At 36.9% G+C, this 23,682-nt stretch overlaps 1 protein-coding gene across 7 annotated transcripts in view; it reads left to right on the top strand.

The window, feature by feature from the left end:
• Positions 1-23,682, top strand: part of LOC105095098 (heat shock 70 kDa protein 12A) — a 272,860-nt gene that overhangs the window by 43,905 nt on the left and 205,273 nt on the right. For all 7 annotated transcript variants that reach the window (XM_064488474.1, XM_031461838.2, XM_031461837.2 and 4 more), the window contains 6 exons: positions 3,179-3,325; positions 5,508-5,661; positions 7,552-7,651; positions 12,725-12,807; positions 18,585-18,694; positions 21,914-21,967. In XM_064488474.1, the coding sequence (XP_064344544.1) occupies positions 3,179-3,325; positions 5,508-5,661; positions 7,552-7,651; positions 12,725-12,807; positions 18,585-18,694; positions 21,914-21,967 (648 nt within the window). The remainder of the gene's footprint in view (positions 1-3,178; positions 3,326-5,507; positions 5,662-7,551; positions 7,652-12,724; positions 12,808-18,584; positions 18,695-21,913; positions 21,968-23,682) is intronic.

Here is a 23,682-nt window from a genome sequence, read left to right as displayed (position 1 = left end):
GGAAAAAGAATTGAAGTATGTTAGAGCCCTTTGGGAAAAGCTGCAGCATATAAATAATGGAACTAAATAAACGGTTTAAGGGGAGGGAGAGCAGAGATAATGTGAAGATGCCTCCACTGCAAAACTGAAAAGGTTGTCTTGTTTTGACCTGACTGCCAGGGTCTTATTTTGAGAGACATTTTCAGTTTTCCATCTGTTTTTTATAGAATGATGTTAAGAATACAAAGCAGCTCAAAGAAAAACTTGAAGGCCATGCAGTAGCAGAGAAGATAGATGGGAGAAGTAAGAATCCACTAAGAATATGAAAATGAAGGGTTCTCTGTGCCATGCACCTGGTAGTGATTGGTGGAAACAGCAATGCTGACATGTTAACCCAGAACGAGGAGGGAAAGCAAGAGCGGTGGCACTTTAGGTTTCTGTAGCCTAATACTTGCAGCAGTGCTCAGTAATTTTACAGTGTCTAGGTTTGAGCCACACAATAGTGAGAAGAAAACTATTTTTAAAAACAAAGCTAGGTTAGAACAAGCCTATCTTTCCTTTTGCATGGTTTACAAATTCCCGTTTTCAACAGATAACTGCTGCTAAAAGAAGCATGACTTAATTTAACCAGGAAAGTGCCACTCTTGCATTTTGTTCCCTAGTGCATTCAGCAAACATCTGTTAAGCCAGACACTGGGAATGTAACAGTGAGGAAAGCAAATATGATCCCTGCCCTGTTGGAAAGTACAGTGTAGAGCTCTGGAAATCAATTTTTAAGGTTAATTTAGGTTACATTTTTAATTGCAAAAGGAATATATATATATATAAACTCTCCTGTAAAAATACAAACAGTTCTCAAATGTGTAAATTAAAAATTGAACGTTTCTTCCTTATTTCTACTCCCACTTGTCCATTTAAAAACCAAAACCATGATCCCCTACAAGGAAGAAGCAGTCAATTGTCTTCATGACTATAAGTTCTTGTATTTCTTCAGCATACTTTTAGTTTTTAATGACTTTCTTGTAATTTTTGAATATATTTTTTGCTATTTAGTGTATTTTTAAAAATTTTTTTAAAGGTGTGTATACCTTTTTCAACACATAGTACCAGTATACTGTGAAACTATTATGTAATCAGTTTATTTTTCAGACAACTCAGATGATGGTATTTTAAGGTTAATTTGGAAAGAATGAATTATTTATTAATGATACAACATTTTCTTCTTGTTCTTTGAAAAGATACAGACAATTTCTCTGAAATTCTGATACCAGTGGTGTTCTTTGTCTGATAAGGGTCCAACTTAATAACTCTAATCAACAAATTCTTACCATAGCTAAAAACCAAATTCATTAGTTGGTAACTGAATTTTCTTTAAATACATCTTTAGAAAAGGCATTATACAGTCTTTTATTTTAGCATCTTAAAATCTAGAGAAGATGGTTCAATGAGTAATATTTTTCAAGTTAACATTGTTATTGAAAGAAATTTCTTTTCTGTATGTTCTTTTCATCTTATATTGCAATTTAGGGATTGTTAAAGGGTTTTGCAAAAGAAATTCATGTTATTCACATCCCTAAGACACAGTCTTTATTCTTTTCTCTCCAAAGTAACAGAGCTGTGATCATTTATAATCATGTAAAGTTTAGCAAGTTTTCCTGAGGCTACGTAGAAAAGGAGAACTAGCTCTTTTCCCAAGAGAGAACCGAAGCACAGAGGAGCAGGGCCGGGAGGGTAATAAAGCCACCCTTGGCATTGGTGCCTTGCAGTGTCTTACTGCTGCGCTCCCCGCTCTGTCCTGGTCAGCCCCGCTGACTGCTTCCTCTCTGCCTGCTTCTGGCCTCCGAGCTCTCTTGGTGGAAGTCCTCACTTGCTGGGAAGCCAGAGAATCTCACTTACTTCAGCTGTTACTTGTGGACTCTCTGGGATATTTTCTAAGACACCAGCCAGGGACCCCAACCAGTTAGGTTTTAAGAGGGAAAAAGTTATTTAAAAAAAGCAATTACTGTAATAATAGTAGTAACCCAAAATAACTCATTTCAATTAAACCAGTGGTCTAAAGTTTAAGATGCTGTGATGAAGTATTGATGAGTCTTCCCTGGTGTGTGAGTGCCGCCAGTCTGACTTTCCTCCAGCCCAGCACTTGTGTGCACGCACACACTCATTCACGCACGCCATCTCTGTACCTGTTCTTACACCGAAATGAGGAGTCATTTGGAAGAAGAAGGTGAATTTCACTTGCAGGTGTTGCTGCTATCCTGTAAAATGGGCCTAATTTCAGACTTCTGTCAAGCATTTCATGCTTGGAATCACCCATTGGCTGTCTTGTGTAGGGTGTTAAGGAAAAGAAATAACAGGTGAATAGAAAATAATGTTCTCAGTCATGTAAAGTTGTGAAGGTTAAATGAATGCTATATGTAAATTGCATAATCAAATGCTCAGTAAATATTAATATACTTTTTCCCTTCTCCTCTTTACCCTCCTACTGTTAACTACTTTCATCACTGGGGAAAAACTAATTGGTTTAAAACAAAACCTTAAGTCTAGTAAATAGCAGGGGAAGGAGATTAGCCGGGTGGTTAAGAGCTTTGGGCTTGTAAATCAGACAGATCTGGGCTTAAATCCTGGTTCTGCTGTTTAACATGTGTCTTTGGGAAAGCTGTTTTGCCCCTGAGCCTCAGTTACCTTGTTAGTAAAAGTGGGATAATAATAGCGTCTACTTGACAGTGGTGTCCTAAGGATCAGATGACATAATATATGTAAAGTGACTGCCACCATATCTATCATATAGTGTTTAGTACATTTTAACTTTTCATAGCGGATGCATTTAACTCATAGGCTTGATGTAAGGATTGAAATAATGTATATAAAATATTTAGTAGAGTACCTGGCATAACATAAGTCCTTGGTAAATATTAACTGCTACTGTTAGTATGAATGTATTTTAAAGCAATAATAAAATATTAAAAGCTGCAGGATAGGACTACACTATTACATATGTACCGTGCTGCGCAAGGGTAAAGGTTCTGAAGATTGTGTAAAAGTGATACATGAAATCATGGCAATCATTACTTCTAAAACCATTACACTACAATTCAGTAATTGCCTTTAACTATTTAATAAAAACTCCACATATTTTGCCTTTTGCTTTAGTTTTTTAGTTGAGATGTATGAGAATGATGGGTATGTACATTTTTTGCAGATGTTTATTGAGCAAAACAAACTAAAGAGACAAAGCCACCTTCTCCTGCAGAGCTCTGCTCCTGACCAGCAGCTTTTGAAAGCGTTAGATGATAATGCAAAACTCATCCGGCTTCTTGAAGAAGAGAGAATTCAGCATCAACAGAAGGTAGCAGATTTTCTTCTGGAGCTTTAATACACATGCATTTACAATGAGATGAGTCAGTCCAGTACTCATAGTTCCATATTTTCCCTAAGTTACTAAGTCTTTCCAGTCTTTTCACCTTTTAGGAAAAAATAACTGCCAAATGAACTTAACTTAGTACCCAACTAAAATTTATAGTGTACTGTTGTAGATTTTATAATGATTTTTAAACTGCCCAGAGGGTCAGAAGAAGCGAGGGAAAGAGATAGAACTCACAAAGAGCTTGGATAATACAATTTGGAATCTGTGAGTTGATTGTTTTTGGAGACCCTGTACACTATGAAGAGTGTTTTTTCGAGACTGTCTACCCTAGGAGAGTGTATTGTGTATTGGTTTCAAAGAGCTTGCTGGAGGGCATAGGTTTTATTCAAAGAGGGAGGAAAAGTCTCTAAGCAAACAATTGCTACTAACATTTTTTAGTAGTAATTGTTTGCTTAGAGAAAATTTCTGATTTTGTAAACTTGCAGAAATGTGTATGTTTAAAGACTTCCTAAGTGGTTATTTCAGTTTGTTTGAGTAGGGCTGTTCCAGCTGACATAGCCTACCTCTGCGCGCTAGGGTGAAAGGATAGTCATCGTGGTGGGTGAGAGAGAGAGGTGGAGAGGAGGAGAGGCGAAGAGGTGGAACAAAGCCTTTCAAATTAAAGAAACCACTTAAGAAAAATTACATCAATATTTATACTACTTACAGTGTACCTAGCTTGTGAAGGAAAGGCTGTTCAGCTGCCGTTTGTAATCACCTGTCGAAGTCTCTTTAAGCAGCAATGTTGACGTTTAATCCTTGGAAGTTCCTGGAGTTTTTACAGAGTTGGTTGTTTCTTCAGTAAGATGATGGCATATGTGTTGAGAACATCCAGATGTTTAGGGGGGTAACTGTGCTTGCCCCTGGGAAAGAGGCCTGGGGATTGGGGTGGGAGGGAAAGAAATTTTTGTTTTGTCCTCATCTGCAAGAATTACCTTTTCAAATGAAGAGAGAATGAAAGAATGTGTATTTAGCTTATGCTAGAATTTTTTGGTTCTGAAAAGTTCTACTACTTGTAGTTAACTCATTTAGTAAATAATGGGTGCCAAGAACCTACTGAATCGTATCGAGGTATGGGACTAAACTGTTGCAAATGTACCTTGTTAGGGCAGGGGGAGATGTACTGAAGATTAGGTAAAACTTATAAATGAAATGATAGCAATCATCTCTTCTAAACCTGTTATATTCTGCTATATAATTATTCTGGATAATCTTTCAAATATGTGGTTAAGAGTATTTCTTATCTGTCTCTAGGTTCCCTTGCAGATTCATCAATCTTTTAAACACGGCTGTGTTGGTTTTATGATTATAAAAAAGAAATTTAAAAATACAGAAAAAGTTAAAGAAGAAAATTAAGATTACCCAAGAAAATTAAGATTACCCAAGAATGTTTTGGTGCATATCCAAACTTTATATAAATACACAGTTTTGTGAATATAGTTTAAATGGAATCACACCAAGCATATTGTTCTATAACCTGATTTTTTTCAATTGGTAATGTATCTTCCCATGTCATTGTGTAGTGAGCTACGTGATTTTAAATGGTTGCATAGTATTTCATTTAATGAATACACTATAATTTTACTAAGTCAGTAATGTTGGTGGACATTTAGGTTATTTCCAAATTTTCCCTGTTACAAAGAACACTGTAGTGAATATTTTTGAACACTTGTCTTACTATTTCTTTAAAACAAATTCTAAAAGTAGTGTTCCTGAATCAGAAAGGGCCTTCCCTTCTTTTTATTTTTTTAATGGTTTTGAAATCTGTTACCAAATTGCCCCACCAGGGGTCTTTTTAGTAATACCCCAATTTTTCTTTTGAAAATGGGTACAAAAGTATTAACCTGTTTTAAATTAATTTTTTACTTAAATTAAATGAATATTTTACTTTTTTGACTCACATTTAAAAATTAAATTACCTGGGACATAAGTATCCAGTAGATTTATATTGAATCATATTTCTCATAATGATTTTAAGTATTATCTGTATCCTAGAATTTGTGTGGTTTTTGAGATGAATTGGAATCTCTTTGCAAAGTAAAAGAGAAACATTTATTTTCCCCCTTGTTTTCCTTAACAAAGGAAAAACTGTATCACCCGGTAAAAGTCTGTTTATAACTTACAGGTCAAAGAATTAGAAGAGCAACTGCAAAATGAAACTCTCCACAAAGAGATACACAGCCTCAAACAGCAACTGGAGCTTCTAGAAGAAGATAAAAAAGAACTGGAATCGAAATACCAGAATTCTGAGGAGAAAGCTAGAAATTTAAAGCATTCCGGTAAAAGCACTGAGTAGGCTATTGTGTCTTACCATTAATATGTGACTCTCTCATGACCAGTATATTTACTGAATGTTATAGAAAAATACCAAGGTTTGTTTTAAATTCCTTCATTTCTGACTATTGCAATTCAGCAGAACCGCCACTGTAATCAGATGACTCACAAATATTTAGACTTCTTTTTTGGACTCAGAGCCTTTGTGAGCATCATATATAGAATTAAGAGACAGAGATACCATTAATATGGGAAGACCAAAACTTCAGCCTTTCTTAGGGCTTCAAAGATGAGTGTTCATTAAGTACTTATTCTATTCATTTTTAGGTACATTTTTAAAAAGAATTAAACTTTTTAGGCACATATTACCTTCAACTTTGGTGTCTCATTATACACATGAAATAATACTTTCAATATCATACCTAACAATAAAATGGGCAACAATATATATATTAAGTGGAAAAACTTCTAAAACACCAGGGGGTACTTAAATGAGTTATTCATTTAGTTCTAGAAGGCTTAACAGGAATGTGTGAGTTGGATTACTACACAGGGATAAGTAATAAGTTTCTGTTGGAAAGCAGGTAATTTAAGGAGGCAGGTTGTTCCCTTTATAATAGATTCAATATTCACTTCATATATTTTTGGTTAATTTTATACTAGAATTTTGAAATCTGTACAGAAGAATCAAATAGGCATTTTTCCTTTAAAAAATATTCAGTGCTTTCTAATCCACAATGAAAATTAATCACGATTTCTTTTTAAAAAATTAATCTAAAATTAAGAAATAGTCTATTCTTTTTAGTATCAGGGCAGTTTGTAGCCAAAGCCATCTTTAATTATCATTGGAGGGGAGCAGACACTAGAGATACTTGAGATTCAATTTTGAACGTGTTTTATTTGTTGCCTGCTGTGTGTGTACCCAACCATACCCAGTACCCTAGGGTGCTATAAGAAATAGAGAAGGAAAGAAACTATGCTTTTTGTCCTTGAGGATCTCAGACTCCCTTTGGAGAAATAGACACATGCATATGAAATAACTGGAGTGTTTTTGGTGTCAGAGAGTATAGCCCACTTATTTAGGTGTTGACTGTAAAAAGAAATGAACAGATCATTGGGGTACAGTCAATCATGGAAAGCAGAATGGCTGCGTCAAAGGAGAGCTATTCCTGAGTGCAGTACCTGTAGCCCATTAGAGCCCATTGAGAGGTATTCACATCTGTGATGTAAATTTAAATTGAGTTTCCCTAAGTCATGAACTGTGTCTTGAACAGCACCAAGCATAGGCTTTTTCACATTGTTGGAGCTTAGTAAGTACTTGTTTTATTAATGATTTGAATGACTAAATTGTATTTCCAGAATGCTCTTCAGATGAGCAAGAAGTTTCTGAGTTAGACATTTGAGAGTCTGTCTGAGGCTGCTTAAAATCAAGAACTCTAGGATTTGCAGTTTTTGAAGGAAATTAAGTGGAGAAGGAAAGTATGCTCTTAAAATTCATTACTGAATGTCATCTTTAAAATTAATTCTTGGTCTATACACTTTAAAAGCCAAGTATTAACTGTTTCTTTGAATAATATATTTTCTTGTTAAATATTTCTTCAACCTATTCAATCCTTACTTCCCACCCATCCAGCCATTGTCTTGAAAATTTTTTTCTTTCCATTGTTTATATATACAACAAAAAGATGGTGACGTCTTCTTGTAGCCTATGTAAGGCCTTCCTTACTGTATAATAAAAAGTTAAAAAGGTTCTGCAGCTTCGTACTGAAATTTCTAACTTTACCTTAATAGAAGAACTTGATTTTTGAGAGAGGTTGTTTTTTTTCGTTTACATGTATATAAGGTGTTAAGTTGCTTGTTTCAGCTCTTTTTCTGAATGCTTGCTCTCTGTGCAGTTGATGAGCTCCAGAAGCGGGTGAACCAGTCTGAGAATTCAGTACCTCCACCACCTCCTCCTCCACCACCACTTCCCCCTCCACCTCCCAACCCTATTCGGTAAGCATACCCAGGAAGACTTCTCTACATCAAATGTTATTCCTTGTCGGAGAAGCTGAAATTTATGTTACTGATATCCTTTGTAAAAAATACAGACTTAGATTGCATCATTAGAGGGGGCCAAAAAAGTATGAAAAATATCAGCTGGTGTTTCAGAGAGTTTTCTGAAGTCCAGTGTGTTATTCCCTTCTTGTAATATCTACAGAAAGGGCCTTAAAAACACGTGGCAAAGACATCCTTGTGGCCTGCAGTGTTCTTCTGTTGTAGATGTTCAGGTTTCATGTGGATGTTCCAAACCAAGAAGCTAGACACTTAAAGAATTTTTTTTGATACTTCAGTTTTAAAATTTCAGTCCATGTCATTAGGATTTCCTTTATCTGGAAGATCAAGGGATTTTGAGCTTCTCCAGAATGTTTTCCTATTTTTCTCTCACTAATTTGATTTGAAAAGCTCTGGTTGGTTCAGTTATTTATAAAATGAAAGTATTGAATTAAGCAAAAACTTAATAGCACTAATTGTTATAAACTAGTAATTAAACTAAAAGTGCTCATTATTTTTACCCCCTAACTGCATATTTAAACCTTTAATAATGCTGAGAGAAGAAGAACTTACATTTAAATTCTTGCAACAGGAAGTCATATATGCAGATAAAGATTCACTTTTTCTGAGCCTAAGGTGACTTGCTGATGTCGGATGTCTGAGTTAAGCACAATATGCCCCAGGAGATCTAAAGTCAACTTTTGCTTTCTTTGTGGTCCTTCATTCCACCATCCAGGTACATAAGACAACCTACTTGCTGTGGTCACAGCCTACCTCCTCATGTCATGATGTTAGCCACTTCTGTGTAATTTGGTCTTGAACAAATGGAATTTAAAATTTTGCTAGATTTTTAATTTTCATTAACTCGTGTGATTTGTTTAGTCCTTTCACACAGAGAGGCCATTTATTCATACTTTGCACCTTCGCTGATCCATCTGAATAGAATGTGTAGCATGTTCCTCCCACACAACTATGAAAATGGAACTTTGCCTTTTAAAAAGATTCTCATTAGTTTTCCTTACTGAGTAGGGTATGACATAATCTACTTTAAGCTCTTGAAGTTGTTAAGGAAAAATAATTTTTACATGTGATCGATCCAGGAGTCAATTGAAAGAATTTCAGGTATTTTAAATTCTTTCTCTCCTGGGTAGCTAAATCTGTAGGAGATATTCTGAATTTGACATTTAAAATAGGAAATTCATCACTTTGATCTTTTTCTAAGGTCTAGAATTTTGTGCTTGATGAGAAAGGTCATTTCTGTCTGTGAGGAGGGAGAACTATTAAGAAGTGATTATAATCCTGCTGTTGGCCTTTAATTTTTAGTCTTAGAAATCTTGAGAGCCCTTAGAATTAAAAGTAAAGTATAACCATAGAATATTTTCTCAAAGAGCACCGTAGAGTTACACTGAGAAATGAATGTAGGATTCAGACTATGTATGTCTAAAGCATGAACTCTTTTATAAGTCCCTTTAAAGAAAATTTTCATTGAGTAACATGAATGATTTTTATTTTAAGATGAATTTAAATAGTATAAGACATAATTTCTCAGTAGAAAGAGATTTTTATTTTTTGGTAAGGAATGCTTTCTTGTTAAAGAAATATATTTGCATATGTATTGAGTTTCAGTGTACTTTGAATCCACTAGTCAAGGTTTTCCAACTTTGTTCCTGAGCTCTTTGTTTTGCCCTGATGTAGGACATGGATAGAAATGAAAGTGGGAAAAAAAGACTAGAGCCTGTGGCTTCTTTAAGTAGCTTTGTTGCTTTTCCCACCCCCACATCTTACTGCTCCTTTGACCTAGAGGACGGTGGGAGAGAGAAAAGAGGAGGAAGGCATTCCTTGCTTGTTTTGTAGTAGAAACAGAGAACAGAACAAAGAGCTGGGGTGTGTGTGTATGTACATGTGTACATTTACATAAAAAGAGAATGTATTCTAAGGGATTGGTTTACATGATCATGGAGGCTGACAAGTCCCAGGGTCTGCAGGGTGAGTCAGAAGCTGGAGACCAAGGAGAGCCTACAGTGTACTTTGTCTGAAGGTCAGCAGGCTGGAGACCCAGGAAGAGGCAATGTTTCAGTTTGAGTCAGAAAGCAGGAAAAACCAGATGTCCTAATTTCAAGGCAGTCAGGCAGGAGGAATTTTCTCTCCCTTGGGGGAGGGTCACCCTTTTGTTGTATTCAGGCCTTCATCTGATTGGGTGAGGCCCACCCCACATTAGGGAGGGCCATCTGCTTCACTCAGGCTACCAGTTTAAATGTTAATCTCATCCAACATCCTCACAGAAACAGTCAGAATAATGTTTGACCATGTATCTGAGTACCCCACAACCCAGTCAAGTTGACTTATAAAATTAATTGACACAGTGGGCGTGAAGGACACTTCTTGAAGAATTTCAAGGTGCATATTTTCCAATGAACTGGCCCATCTTTGGGGGAATACTTGCTTGAAGCTTTTGTGCCTTCAGTTGAAATGGTCATGAAGTTGGGCAGGTTTAGCCAGAGGTTCGTATGATGGGTCCCAGATGTCGTGTCCTGGGCTTGTCATCTGTCCTTGAAACCCGTACTATCTGTTTTCTCTGTAGTCTAAGCACCATCATGACAGATGGTTCTTTTTTAATATTACAGATGATTTTCCTCTGGGCACCATACCAATCTTCAATTTATACTTCAATTCAGAACATTTAAAGCTAGCCCTTTCTCTCATCTACTTAGGTGGTTTACAGTGATGAACATACATTCTTAGTTCACTTATGTAAATATATATAAATATTCTAAGCAGTACAAACAACTTCTTGTTTTGCGATCTTTATGAACAATAATGCAATGATCTTTATGTACAATAAAATCTGAAAATCTCCTCTCAGAACCAGAGTTGGGGTCATTACAGAGTGTCGCAAGAAGGTGAGGAGAGGCCTCTGATGAGTGAGAGCCCCTCTCCAAGGCCCACCCTACTATGAAATGTTAACAAGTCTACATTGAATACTCTTGCCTCCAGTTGACATGGTGGAAAAAACAAATAAATTGTGCATTATTTCAATGTATGGTATAAAATGTGCTTATTTAAAAATTCTGTGCAAATTAGAAGTTCTGACTTTTGTGAAAATAATTCCATTTGGGGCCACTTTGAGCCTAAAGAAGACAGACTAGATGAAGTCAAAAAGCTCAGTGATTGTTTCCTAGTTGGTAAGTCCCAGAAACTTCACACGGTAGAGCAGGATGTAGAGCTTTCCCTTTGCTGTGCTTTGTGGGGGATTATTCAGTGTGTTTGAGAATTTTAAGAAAAGGCAATTAGAGAGGGGATAAATAATACAACCAAAGATAGAAGTGAGAGGTTAAAAAAAATATCTAAAAATGATAGTAGCTAAGGACCACAGTTCTGACCTCAGAGCAAGCAGTACTGTGTATCCGGTTGCCCCTTTTTCTAGAGGCAACATTATGCCTTTCTTACCTCCATTGCTGGCTTCCCAGCTTGTCTTCCTCAGGACTGTATTTTGTCAAATCCAGTTTACCACACTGAGGACATTTACAGTGTAGTTGGAAGAATTTAAGAATTCTTGATTCATTTGTTTTTTTGTAACCTTTTTGGGGGAGGGGGATGATCACACATATGTAGAATGTACACAAACTTATGTACAGTTTAAAAATAGTATAAAGTGAACATCCATGTAATCACCATCCAGATCAGGAAATTGAACAATGATGGGACCCTCGAGTCCTTTCCTTTTATCCTTTTCTTAAAGAAAAGGTTTTTTTGTGTACGTAGACCCCTAAACTACTATTAATTATGTATATGGTCTGTTTTTGACTTTATGTAATTAGAATTTTAGTATATTCCTTTGTGTTTTATTCTTTTGACTTTACATTATTTTGTAAGATTCATCCATGTTATTTTATGTAGCCAAAGTTCACTCATATTCATTGATAACATAATTTACTTTATGACTGTCCCAAAATGTATTTATCCATTGTGATACTGATAGACATTTGAGTTATTACCAGTTCAGGGAAATTCTGGAAATTCTACATACATTCCTGTATGTATTTTGTGGTACACAAGGGCTTGTATTTCTGTAAGATATATAGAAGTTGAATCACTGGCTCATAGGATATGTGTATCTTCAGCCCCACTAGATAATGCTAAACAGTTTTCTAAAATGGTGCTATCAGTTTATACATCTTCAGTTTGAGAATTCTTGTTACTCCACGAACCTATCAACAGTTGACATTATCAGCCTTAAAATTTCTTGCCTGTTTGAAGAGTGTGTAGTAAAACCTCAGTGTGACTTTTTTTGTGTGTTTTTTCTAATAATTAATGAAGTAAAGTACCTTGTTTATATGTGTGTTGGAAATGTGAGCATCTTTTTTGTGGAGTTTCTTAGTTTTGTCCATTTTTCTGTTGGATGTGTGCTTTTTCTCATTGATTTATAGTTTCTTTTTATTCTTCATGGTTTCTTTTAACATACAGAAGTTTTAAATTTTAATATGGTCAAGTTTATCATGATTTGGATTTTATACAGATTTGAAAAACATGAACCAGAGAGACAGTGATCTAAATATATTTTATCCCTGAAATATCTGGTCTGTGTTGTGCAGATTCAGATGTTTTTACGCTCATGCTTCACAAGTAGATATTTACCAAAAACATTGCCTAAATTCTTTCATCCTTCCCTCTCCCTCAAATGTATTACATAGGTAGCTGTTTCTGAATTTTATATGTGGATATTGAAAGGTTTTCTGTATCTGTGTTACTTTGCATATGTCTCTGTATCATATTAGTAATATTGGCAGCCCCCTTCTTCTGGCAGTTAGTTTGGCTTTACACAGAGAGGGCTGAGACATCTTTCTCTTCCTTAAAGTGATGAAACGTTTAATAATTTATTAAAAGTGGAAAGTAGGCTACTTAAAATTCTAGTTATATATTCATGTACCTACAGAAGAGTTGAATTTTTGCTGATTATTTAGAACCTGTATATTTTACTTCTTGGATCATAAGACATCCACTAATGTCCTCTTGGTCTTTTTCTTTCACCCAAAGATCCCTCATGTCCATGATCCGGAAGCGATCCCACCCCAGCGGCAGTGGTGCTAAGAAGGAAAAGGCAGCTCAACCAGAAACAAGTAATTCTCACTACTTTTTAAGTTTACTTTTGAAGTTGATGGTGTACCGTTTTTCAACAATGCACACATTTGTTGAGTTCTCTAACTATGAGCAGACTGTTGGGGGAGAATTGTGAACTTAACAGCTAGCTATAAGAATGAACCAAAGAACAGTCATTGCCTTCATTAAGCTAACTGTCTAGAGCAGATAAACAGAGACACACACGTCACTGTAATGTGAGGTTTGCTGGGAAATGTGTTTTCATTAAGGGATGAGGTACTTTGGGGTGTAAAGGAAAGAGGGAGTAATTTCAAATGAGGGATCTGGGGAAAGGCTTTTTAGAGTCGATAGCAGGTGAACTGAGACTTTATCAAGCACCTACTGTGTACACTTCAGTGGCTGTGTACTGGAGATACAAGACAAAGTTACATGTGAGTTGGGGAGACAGGGAGCAATAAGTAATTACCAGTTCAATATACAATTATTTAAATATAATTTTTTATCAGCACTGTGGAGGAGTGATTATCAGCACTGATCTAAGAGATTATGGAGGTGGACTGCTGGTGTTAGCAAGTGATGTTTAAGCTGAGTACTTGTGGATTTTGGAAGTCAGGGTATTTATGGTAAAAGTAAATCACATAGAGGGGCAACAGATTCAAAGTTCCAACCAAAGTGGGGAAGGAGCTTGGCCTGTTAGGAAACTGAAAGTTGGTATTACTAGAATGTTGGGTGCAAGAGATAACTCTGCTAGGTAGAGAGGAGCCAGAATCTGAATACGTTGGTTTAGATTTTGATATTTATCCTAAGGACAGTAGAAGTTTTAAGTAGGGGTATAACATGATGAAATTTTAAAAATCACACTGGCTGCAGTGAGAGAGCAGAGAACAGACTGTAAGGAATGAGAGTGGGTGAGGGGAGAACCCCTGTTACTTACAAAGCATGGTGGCTTTGCCTGGTTCAAGCCCAGATGGGTGCAGACTTCTTGGCCCCCTTTTCCTGCCTCCGGGTCTACTTGCCCGACTCCAGCCGCTCTCATACCCCTGTAGTGCGGCGTTCTCACGTCAGGGGAATCATGACATTGTCCTACATCGTACCATGTTTCTGTGTTTCTCCCTGCATCAGAATACAATCCAGACCCTGTCATCTGCTTAGAAATGGTCCTCTGCCTTTACTTGAGCTTCATTTCTCATTACATCTGTCTCATCTCATGGCTGGACCATTACCTCTAAGCCCCCTGTGCATTTGTTCCTCTTTCTTCATTCCAGAATTGCCCTCCTACCCGTCCTCTAGCAAGGTGCTCTTCTGTTTCTACTTCTCCCATGCAGGTTTCAGGCATATGGTCTGTGTGTTCTGAGGCTCTTCCTTTTCTTCCTCTTATTTATTAGTGCCAGTAATTCAGAATGAATGGCTCATTACTGTGTGTTGCTATAGCAGTTTGCTTCAAATTTTGTTACTGTTAGGATTTAGTGTCCACCCCTGCCCACAGCCTCTGCTCTGATGTTTGAGTTCTTTCCACATTTCTCTCCCCCTAAACAGATGCAGACTCTTTAAGGGTTTTCTCCTCTCTGTAGCTTCTCTCAGCTTTCATGAATGTTGAATGAATCCAAGTTTAGACTTAGTCTTTTCTTTCTTAGCAAGAACCCTGCAGCACTATTATAAATGGAAGCAGTTTGATTTTATCTGTGTGAACTGAATTTCTGTGCCTCCTACAGCCCTTTGGAATCTATTCCTCTGCATAGTCATGCAGCTAAAAGGCAAATTCTGCTCTGTACAAGGCTTTGCAGGATTCAGAAGTCCTGCCTTCGGTGATTTGCAGGGCAACCGTATTCTTTGGGTGACTGGCTTTAAGCTTTCCCTGACACCGTAATTAAGATTAAAATTTTGTTTGTTTCGATCTTGTTTTGGGAAAATTGGCAAGTCTTAGAGGGTCAGGAGGGCTTAAAGGAGTAATTTACCCCTTGTCAGTAAATTGCATTATTAGCTCAACAGCACCCTCAAATTAAAAAAAAAAAGTCTTCTAGAACGTAACTCCCGTTGTTAGCGACCATACAGTTTTCCTCATGAAAATGATACTTCATTTACAGTTCATGAAATGTGGCAGCATTTTCTCCCTCATCCTTGAGCTACTGGATTGTTACTTTGGGAATCTAAGATGAGTTACTGACAGAGAAATTGCTCGTGAGATTTTTAAACTGGAGCCACCCTAAAATCACGATGCCTTAAATGATAGGTACCATATCCATACTTTGCTCTGTCTGGCAAAGTCTTGGTTTATAGTGTCTTGTTAATCATTCACATTAAAAAGCAGTTATTGAATGAATAAATCAACAGTGATTAAATGCATGATGAATGTCGAGCACCAAACACTGGGGTCATCTGAGACACTTTGGAGTTTGTGTTTATAATGTAGGAACCAGTCTTGCTGTCACAGTGTTTTCTAATGTTAGCATCGTACGACGGCTTCTACTACACATTTGGTATGCTTTTCATAGCTTATGAATGGAGAAACCTACATTGTTAGGTTATGACTCTTAAAAAGCTTAACTGAAAGGAAGTTCTGTGAAATATTTTAGAAGTAGTTTTTAAGGTCTAAATACAAGATATCATTACATACTTTGCAGTTAATAACTCTAATTTTCATAAGGATGCGTTTATTGGATGAGTTCTAAGATTTCAGAGGTTTGTCTGCTTTTTGTCATATACTTAGGTCATTAATTTGTTGATATTTTCTCACCTCAGTTTGTTGATCTATAGAATGAGGATAATAGTTCCTATTTCATAGAATTGTTTTGAGAATTATGTCTCACAACATGTAAAGGATTTAGAGTCATACCCAGAACATAGAAAATACTCAAAATGTTATCCAAAAAAAAAAAAAAAATTGACAAGGTACCAACCACCCTGCAGGGCAGAAGTCCTCATTCAGCAGGCTCTTACGATCATTGTAGGAAGGAAATTTTCTTAAATTTGTGAACTTAGGTCAAATCTAAACTTATTCAACCATGATGTGTTCTCTAGAAATTTTGTACATCATGGTGGCATAGGATTTTTTTTAATGCCTTTTAAAAATGTTACTGAAAGAGAAAAGTAAACCTGTGGAATTTAAAAATTCATTTTCATTTCCTCTAGTTAGTAGCAAAAGGTTTTATTGAGCAATAAGGTGATGGTTTTGTCTGTGGTTCTTTTTTTTTTTTTGAGGAACTAACTTATTTTTCAAGTGGGTCTTAAAATTTAAGCCTCAATTAATTACATGTAGCTTTCTGATCCAAGACTGACCTTGAAGCACTAACTCAAAGAACATTTGATTTTATTTTCCTGCGGCAGTTCAATAACATTAGACCCCTTGTCTTCATTTGTCCCTTTTCTTTAATCTTCAGTATCCTGCATATTTCTTTTGTCCCTCTGATTACATGCTTTTGTGAGACAATTACCAACTGCGTGATTGCAGAAAAGAATTACAAAACATACCATGAGCTCTCTGTAGGTGATTCTTGCAGATTTATTAGAACTGCTTAATAGTTCAGAAGTTCGTATAGATTGCTTTTTGCTAGTTCAAAAACAGGGTTGGTGAGAGAGAAAGCTTGTGCAGCTAACCTAGCCGTTGGCCTTGTATTGTGCCTGACTGAGTAGGGTCTCCGATAAGAGTGATTTCTTTTCCTTAAGACCAATTAAGCTTTTACATTTGAAAAAGACTGAGAAATTAAAGCCTGGTTTATAGTCTGTACACAATACAGATAGTGGCACTTCTCTGAATTATCACTATGATTCTGGCAAGCAAAAATAAGAAACTACTTTAAATTCCTGCTATGTTAGATGCTGCAGCAGATTTGAATGGTGTTGACCATAATTCTCCATCTGTCTGCCTTAATTAGTTTTTGTATGGTGCATTTAATTGGGTTTCAGTCATTCCTTCCAGAGCGCTAATCTGTTTGTAGGCGGTGTTCCTGTTGCCATGCAGCTCTTCCCAAGTCTCACTCAAAATGGCAGCCTTTCTGAAAATCAAATGTTTTTAATTCCCGGGAATAAATTTCATACTCACACCAGGTGCTAGAATCACAGATCTGGGTCTTATTTCCCCTGATTTTGAAAAGAGTCAGCAAAAGCACCGTGTAGTGTGTAACAGGTATTCAGATACTGATGAGTGGGTCAGTGAATGAGTGAGTGAAAGAATTTCTATCCATTGTCATTTTTTTCTGTCCCCTTGTTGATGGTTTTGAACCATCAGCAGAGGCTACCCGAGAAAATGCTACTTCAGGACACATAGTTGATCAACCCACAGTTGTTTTCTTTCATTTGTTGGTGGATGAGTTTTGTCTTTGGTGCCACGTCTCCCATGTTGCCTGGCAAAAGATACCTTTTTGACTTCTGGAGCTGAAAAGTGCTATTTGGATATTGACAAATTCGAATTTCTAGCATTTCAATGGCTTATGAAGATGACAGAACACTATTTGAAATCAAGACTGTCAGAAAACTTAGGTTATGTGATGTAGGCAGCGGTAATCCCATCATTGGGATGTTGCAGAGTCGAGGATAATGGAACCTTCTGGATTCTCTTAGTTGCTCCCCTCAGCATGTATAAGAGTGAAGCCTGCCATGTAGCAGAGAGGGAAGCCACGGTTTCGGCCTCCTTAGCGCAAAGCCCGACACGACTGTTAATTAGCTTGGGGATATAGTTGTGATTGCCTCCATTTAGAAGCCATCCTTTTGAGGCTTAATTACCTCTGCTCAAATTGTAAAAAATATTGACAGCCATTTAAACCCCAAGCTTTAGCAAGTCAGTCAGTAGGCAGATACTTGCTGAGTGCCCACCATATGCCCGCCCTACAATGTGGAGTCTATTAAAAATGCTAGTAGGAAGGTCTTTATGAAATATTTAAACTTAAATGTATTGGCTGCAGTGAGTTCGCTGGAGATAAACACAAGATCTAGAACTGCGTTAATGGTGATAAGTGTCCAAAATGACTCAGTACTTCTTGGTCAGGCTGTTCTGTAAGAGACAAATTTCACTATTCCAGTCAAGAGGTTTCCGCTCACCTCACTTGCATTCATCTAATTGATCAGTATTTCAACAGCTTTATTGTTTTTGCAGCAAAAGATTGTAAAGGTTAGACAATAGACAGTTGAAATTTTTTTTATCAAATTTAGTTACTTCATTGCAGCCATTTCTGGATGTATGTTTTCTTTTAACACTGACAATTTTAGAAGACTTTAAAAAGGTTTGCTTAAGTGTTTCTTCCCATGTGATCCCTAAACAAAAGATAGCATTTTAAAAATAGATTTTACCTATTGGCTGCTCATCTTTTGCCTGTGGATTTCTTCCAACAAGTAAAAAGATCTCTTTGATCTTTTATTTTCTAATAGGCTTTTTGATAGTTATTCCTGCTTTGGGCTGATTTCATTGACATAGGATGTATTATGAGTTATAAAAACATCTTTGAGGCAAAGGTGAATGATTATTTGGGGTTAGGTACAAAGTTGGGTTTTTAAAGGCCAGGTCTATCATTATACTGACAAACGGAACAAATCCACTTTGTTTAACATACATGAGCCAATGGTGATTTCCAGGCTACAAATTATACCTTAAAAGTTTTAACTCTTATTTTTTGAAGCAAATCTTTTATTAAAAGATTTTTTTTTATTAAAAAAAAAGTTAACTGTAGTAAATTGTTGGTGTTTTGTGACTGTCTGGAAAATGACTGTGGTTAATTATATAGTGCAGTATTTCTAAGTCAGCAGAAAGAGGAATTAGCTGTTTTCTTGTAGCATAAAATGATTTATGTGTGTATTTTTTGAATAGCTGAAGAAGTCACAGATCTGAAGAGGCAAGCAGTTGAAGAGATGATGGACAGAATTAAAAAGGGAGTTCATCTCAGACCGGTTAATCAGACAGCTAGACCGAAGGGGAAGGTATGGAATGACTAAATGGTTTTTCTCCCTTGATGTTTCCTTTTTCAAGTAAAAATTTGAAATTTGATGAATGTTCAAGGATAGAGATGAAAAGATTGTCAAATCTTGGGTGAAGGCTAATGTGTCATAAATGCCTTTGCTTCCATGTAAGCATGTTTCAGGAGGACTCTGGTTCATAGTAAACCTCGGTCACTGCAGAAAGTAAGTCCCATGATTGCAGAGTGCTGCCATGTCCTTGAGGGAGACACTGATGGGAACTCTTATACCAAACGGATAACCATCATCACATCCTTTGTTTCTTCAATTTTATATAAATTTCTTTGACTTTTATATAAGTCAACAAGTGTTATTGAGTATCTACTATGTGCCAGGTTCTGTTTTAGGCACTGGGAATAAAGCAGTAAACAAGAGACAAAAATCCCTGCCTTCCTGAAGCTTGTATTTTCGTTTGTTGGGGTGGGGATCAAATAATAATATCAGAACAGACCTAAGACAACTTTTGAAAGATAGTGAAATTTAAATGATTGTTTTCATGAATATCACAAGCGTATGCCAGGTCACTTTGAGGAGAAAATCTTGTGTATTGGTATCAGCAGCTGTCTTCTAAACCAGACCACGGTGAGCTCCAGCTATGAGTCTATGGGAGCACCTGGTGTCTAGTTCAGTACTCCCTTCCCCTTGTATATCTGTCCCATTTAAACAAACCCAATAATTGAGTCTTTGACATTTTCCTTGAAAAATGTTTTTTCTTTACTCACTCTGATAAGGTGTCAACAGATTGATTCTCTTTCTTCTTCCTCTTCTTTTAAATCAGATTTTTTTGGTTCCTTCTTATTCTCAAGGATCGCCCCTTTTCAACTGCTTCAATGTCCCTTAGTGTCATGACTGTTCATTAGAAATTCTGCTGGGCTTTTAAAGTTGCCAGTTTGTCACAGGCAGGCAAGATAGCCGGGCAAAGCAGGGAATGGCCTTGATACGGGCTGTGCATGGAAAGGGGTTTGAAAGAGGGAACAAGTATTCCACTCCAAAAGAAGATTTACATCTAGTAAGATGGAAGCTTTGGCCAGCTACGGAGAGTAATTCAGTCTTGTGCTAGTGCTCTGAAAGCAACGGACAGAATTTAATCTGGACAAGAAGCTGAGTGTGTAGACAGTTGGGCACAACTCTTTCAGTGCTTGTGTCTGGTGAGTGAGTAACAGCACCGTTGTTGGAACTGGGGTCCTTGCACCCAGCCTCCCAGGTATTTTTCCTCCACAAAATGCCCTCTCTGACTCACACGGTTGTCATCAGGGTCAAATGGAATGAAATGTGAAAACTCTTTAAAATGCAGGGTCTAAGTAGAACCTTAGAAAAGAATACATTTTTATGACTTTCATGTCAGAACTATCTCAGAAGGAATAAGCCAAACCAAACTATTACTAGGGAGAAATGCTGTGTCATAAAGAAATAAAATTAGTTTAGAAAGAAAAATGTTGAAAACTTCTTAAATCATAAGCAGTATTCCGTTATGTACTTTCATTTTCAGAATATCACTTTGTCCTTTTTCTTTCTTGCCGTGACTCTCTCAACAGTTACGCATTATTTAAGGTCAATTCAAAATCTGGAAAACAACTGAACAAGGATCAGTGGACAACTGGTTCTTTGACTGGTAATCATTAAACTCTGTAGCTGTAGTGCTGAATGACCTGGTCAGTAACCTTTAAAATAAATAGTCAGTGCATGCCTTGGTACAGACCTCTTTCCCCAGTACCATCAGTGCTTTCCTGAAATGTCACTAGGTGTGAAAGTATGCAGTCCAAGCTTTAAAGGGCTTGTGCAATCAAGGCAACTTGAGTGGCATGGCGGCACTTTTTTGAGTATGCCTTTAGCCAGGGCGTCTGTTCAAAAGTCACAGCTTGTCACTGAACAGTTTACCTGCAGAAGTCAAGCCTGCCTTGAGAATACTAATTTAACTGTGTATTTCCTAAATTCCTTGATGTTGTTGGTGGTGTTGATGTGGTTAAAATTAGTGTCTTAGAGCTTTTGACTGGCACTTGTGACTGGCACTGATGGCTTGTGTATTTCACAGAAAACCAGGGCTTTGAAAGTTGAATGCCTCAGTCTAATTTGTATATGAGCAGCAAACCTCTCTCTCTCACTTTTTCTGTCCATTTAAAAAAAAATCAAAGTAGGATACTATTCTTTTGTTATCTTTTGAGAGGAAAGGATTATAGGTTGCCATTAATCACCTCCATTTCTGGATGAGAGAAAGATTAGCTTTGCCTCTTTTCTAGGAATGAGAGACCTAAGGGATTCCTTTCACTGTGTCTTGTAGGTTTTCCTCTTCATCTTGATCCTTTGTGAAAGGAAGTGGCACAGGGGAGATCAGAGATCTTTTTTAGCCATCTCTTCATGGAGGGCCTCATGCTAAATTTTCCCTCCATTAAATTAGTTGAGGGATCCACAGAGACTGTTAGGTATTGTGGGGCAGGCAAGTATTACCCAGAATTTCATTTCAAATTATTCTGTTCATGGTGTAGCCAGGTGAGAACTGGGCTTGTGATCAAAACACCTGATTCAAATACAGTCTTCCTCAAGGTGTAACTTCCCTCATAAGTAAGAAGAAGTGATTGGACCACACACCCTTTGAGGTCTTTGGCTGCTGTGATAGCCGGTGATGCTAACATTCTTTGGTAAGCCGGGTTCTTTGCTGGTCCCTGCTCCGACTCAGCCCTGTTGTGAAATTCATGAACAAGACGCGCCAGTCCCCTGTAGGCTGGCCTTCGCCTAGAGCTGGCGGAGCTGAGAGAGGTTTTCTGCCCTGTCGCTTGCTTCCTGCTCTGCACTGCTGCCTTCCTCGTCCTCACTTGCTGGCGCAAAGCCAGCAATGAGAGTGGAGAAACGTGTATTGTAAAACATTCTGAATAATTTGGAATTCAGTCTTTGAACTCTAATGGTTACCACATCTTTTCTATGTATAGTGATAACAGGAGGTAACAAAATGATATTTCAAAGGTGGTAGCCTGAGTCCTTTTGCTTTGACTGTTACTTCTGATTCAACTCCCCATTGGGAGCACTAACATGTCTAATGAATTTTTTTCCTAACCATAAGACATAGACCTAATTAAAAAAAATATAGTCGATAGAGTATAAGCTGCCAGCACTTTTTCGTGTAAAAATCTTTGTTTGATACTTTAAAAATGAATTACTCAGTAATTTTTCTTCTTTTTAAAATTGTAGCCAGAATCTTCAAAAGGCTCTGAAAGTGCAGTGAATGAACTAAAAGGAATACTGGTAAGACTAGCTCTCAGTTTATTATTTAGTTAATGGGAAAATGAAAGAACATTTTTAAGATCCATTTTTAAGAATAATTGGTTTCGATATATTTCCATTTACAACTAGCCTCATTTCTTTTGATAGTTTATTCAGTTGTGCTATGGATTTCTCTGTTGGGCGTGTTAGTAATGTATCAGTACTCTGCTGTTTCTCTTCTAAAAGAATGGGTCCACTTTCCCCCAAATCATTGTTTCCTGTTCTTGCCTTCCATTCTTTACATTACAGCCTGAAGATGAAGTGTCTGGTGAGATATGATCAGCACATGCTTATTAATAACAGAAACATAGTAGAAATATGATAAATAAAGTAGATAATGCTATAAATAAATCTACATGTAGATCATAGTAGATTTATTTATAAGTAATTCTAGAACAAATAGAGACGATAATAATGGTATACCATATAGTAGTCTTTCGCATGCATAGTGCTTAACTTTGGGACATGAAAGTGGAATTCTAGGAGCTTAAATGTAAATCTGATCTTCTGCCCAATCACGTTAGCATCAGAGTCACAGTCTGCTTTTCTCATAGTTTAAAAAATCATTTGATGATAAATTGGAGAATAAAATAAAAGTTCCTTTCTTTGTTACTAATTTCATTTTCAAAAAGTAATTCACATCCATTGAAGAACATGCTTAATGTCCATCTCTAGTCATAGTTCTTCTTTCCAACGTATGAGCTTTTGCCAACAGAATAAATGAGTACTGCCCTGTCCAACAGTTTCTGTCAGAGACAAACGCCTCACTTAGAAAATGTTTCGGATGCTAAGAGCTCTGTTCTCAGCTCCTGTTATAGTCTCAATACCAGTTATTATGCACAGTAAGTCAGCAAACATGGGGGCGGAGGTGCAGAGCTAATATTCCCACGTTTGTTATTACTGTGCTAATTACGCATTGCATGCAGACATCCACATAATTGTGGTAAACAAAATTATTTCATCAAGCATGGCACAGTAGACTTAGCTCAGAATGGTTTATTTAGGTTGCTGTAGTTTTAGGTGAGTGGAATTAGCACTAAAGAGAGGGATATAACACTGGCTAACTGTGGTGGTCTACCTACAGAATAAAGTAATAAAGCCACCGCGAAATTATGTGGTTATTATCTAATGGATTCTTTGATGAGGAAGTTTTGTTGTCTAGTGTTCTATTAAGGAGAATGCCCTATGACAGTCCCTTTTTTGTCTCTACATTATGATGCTAATTCTTGTTCAGGAAATTGCCCCCCGGGGCATTCTGAGGTCCTCGGGTTATAGTTCTGATCCTCAGTGAAAGAGTAAACGACACTGAGTTTGTTCCAAAAATCAGGTTTATTTGAAAAATCAAGACGTCTACAGAAGATCCATATGATATTGATTACCAGGACCTCCCACTTCCTCACGATGCTGGGTGGTGGCAAGTTTGCTGAATTACAGCGCCGCCTTTAAAGATCACGTTCACTGTACAGTCATACTCACTATAGTTTTGTGCCACGCCAAGGAGAGAATTTGGTGAACAGATTTTTGTGAAATAATTGAAAAACTATAAAAATAGTCAAAACGTCTTTCTGCAACTTTTCCCCCATCTTCTTTTGCCCTGGACTTATCATTGGATTTCTCTACTTTATCCGATATTAATGTATCACTCATAGCTGTAACTCTGGAAATATTATTTGTTTGCATTAAATTTTTGTTTAAGT

The sequence above is a fragment of the Camelus dromedarius genome, chromosome 8, assembly GCF_036321535.1.
Source record: "Camelus dromedarius isolate mCamDro1 chromosome 8, mCamDro1.pat, whole genome shotgun sequence".
NCBI classification, from domain to species: Eukaryota; Metazoa; Chordata; class Mammalia; order Artiodactyla; family Camelidae; genus Camelus; species Camelus dromedarius.
Note: the sequence above shows the minus strand (reverse complement) of the source record. Positions and strands in the feature narration are given on the sequence as shown.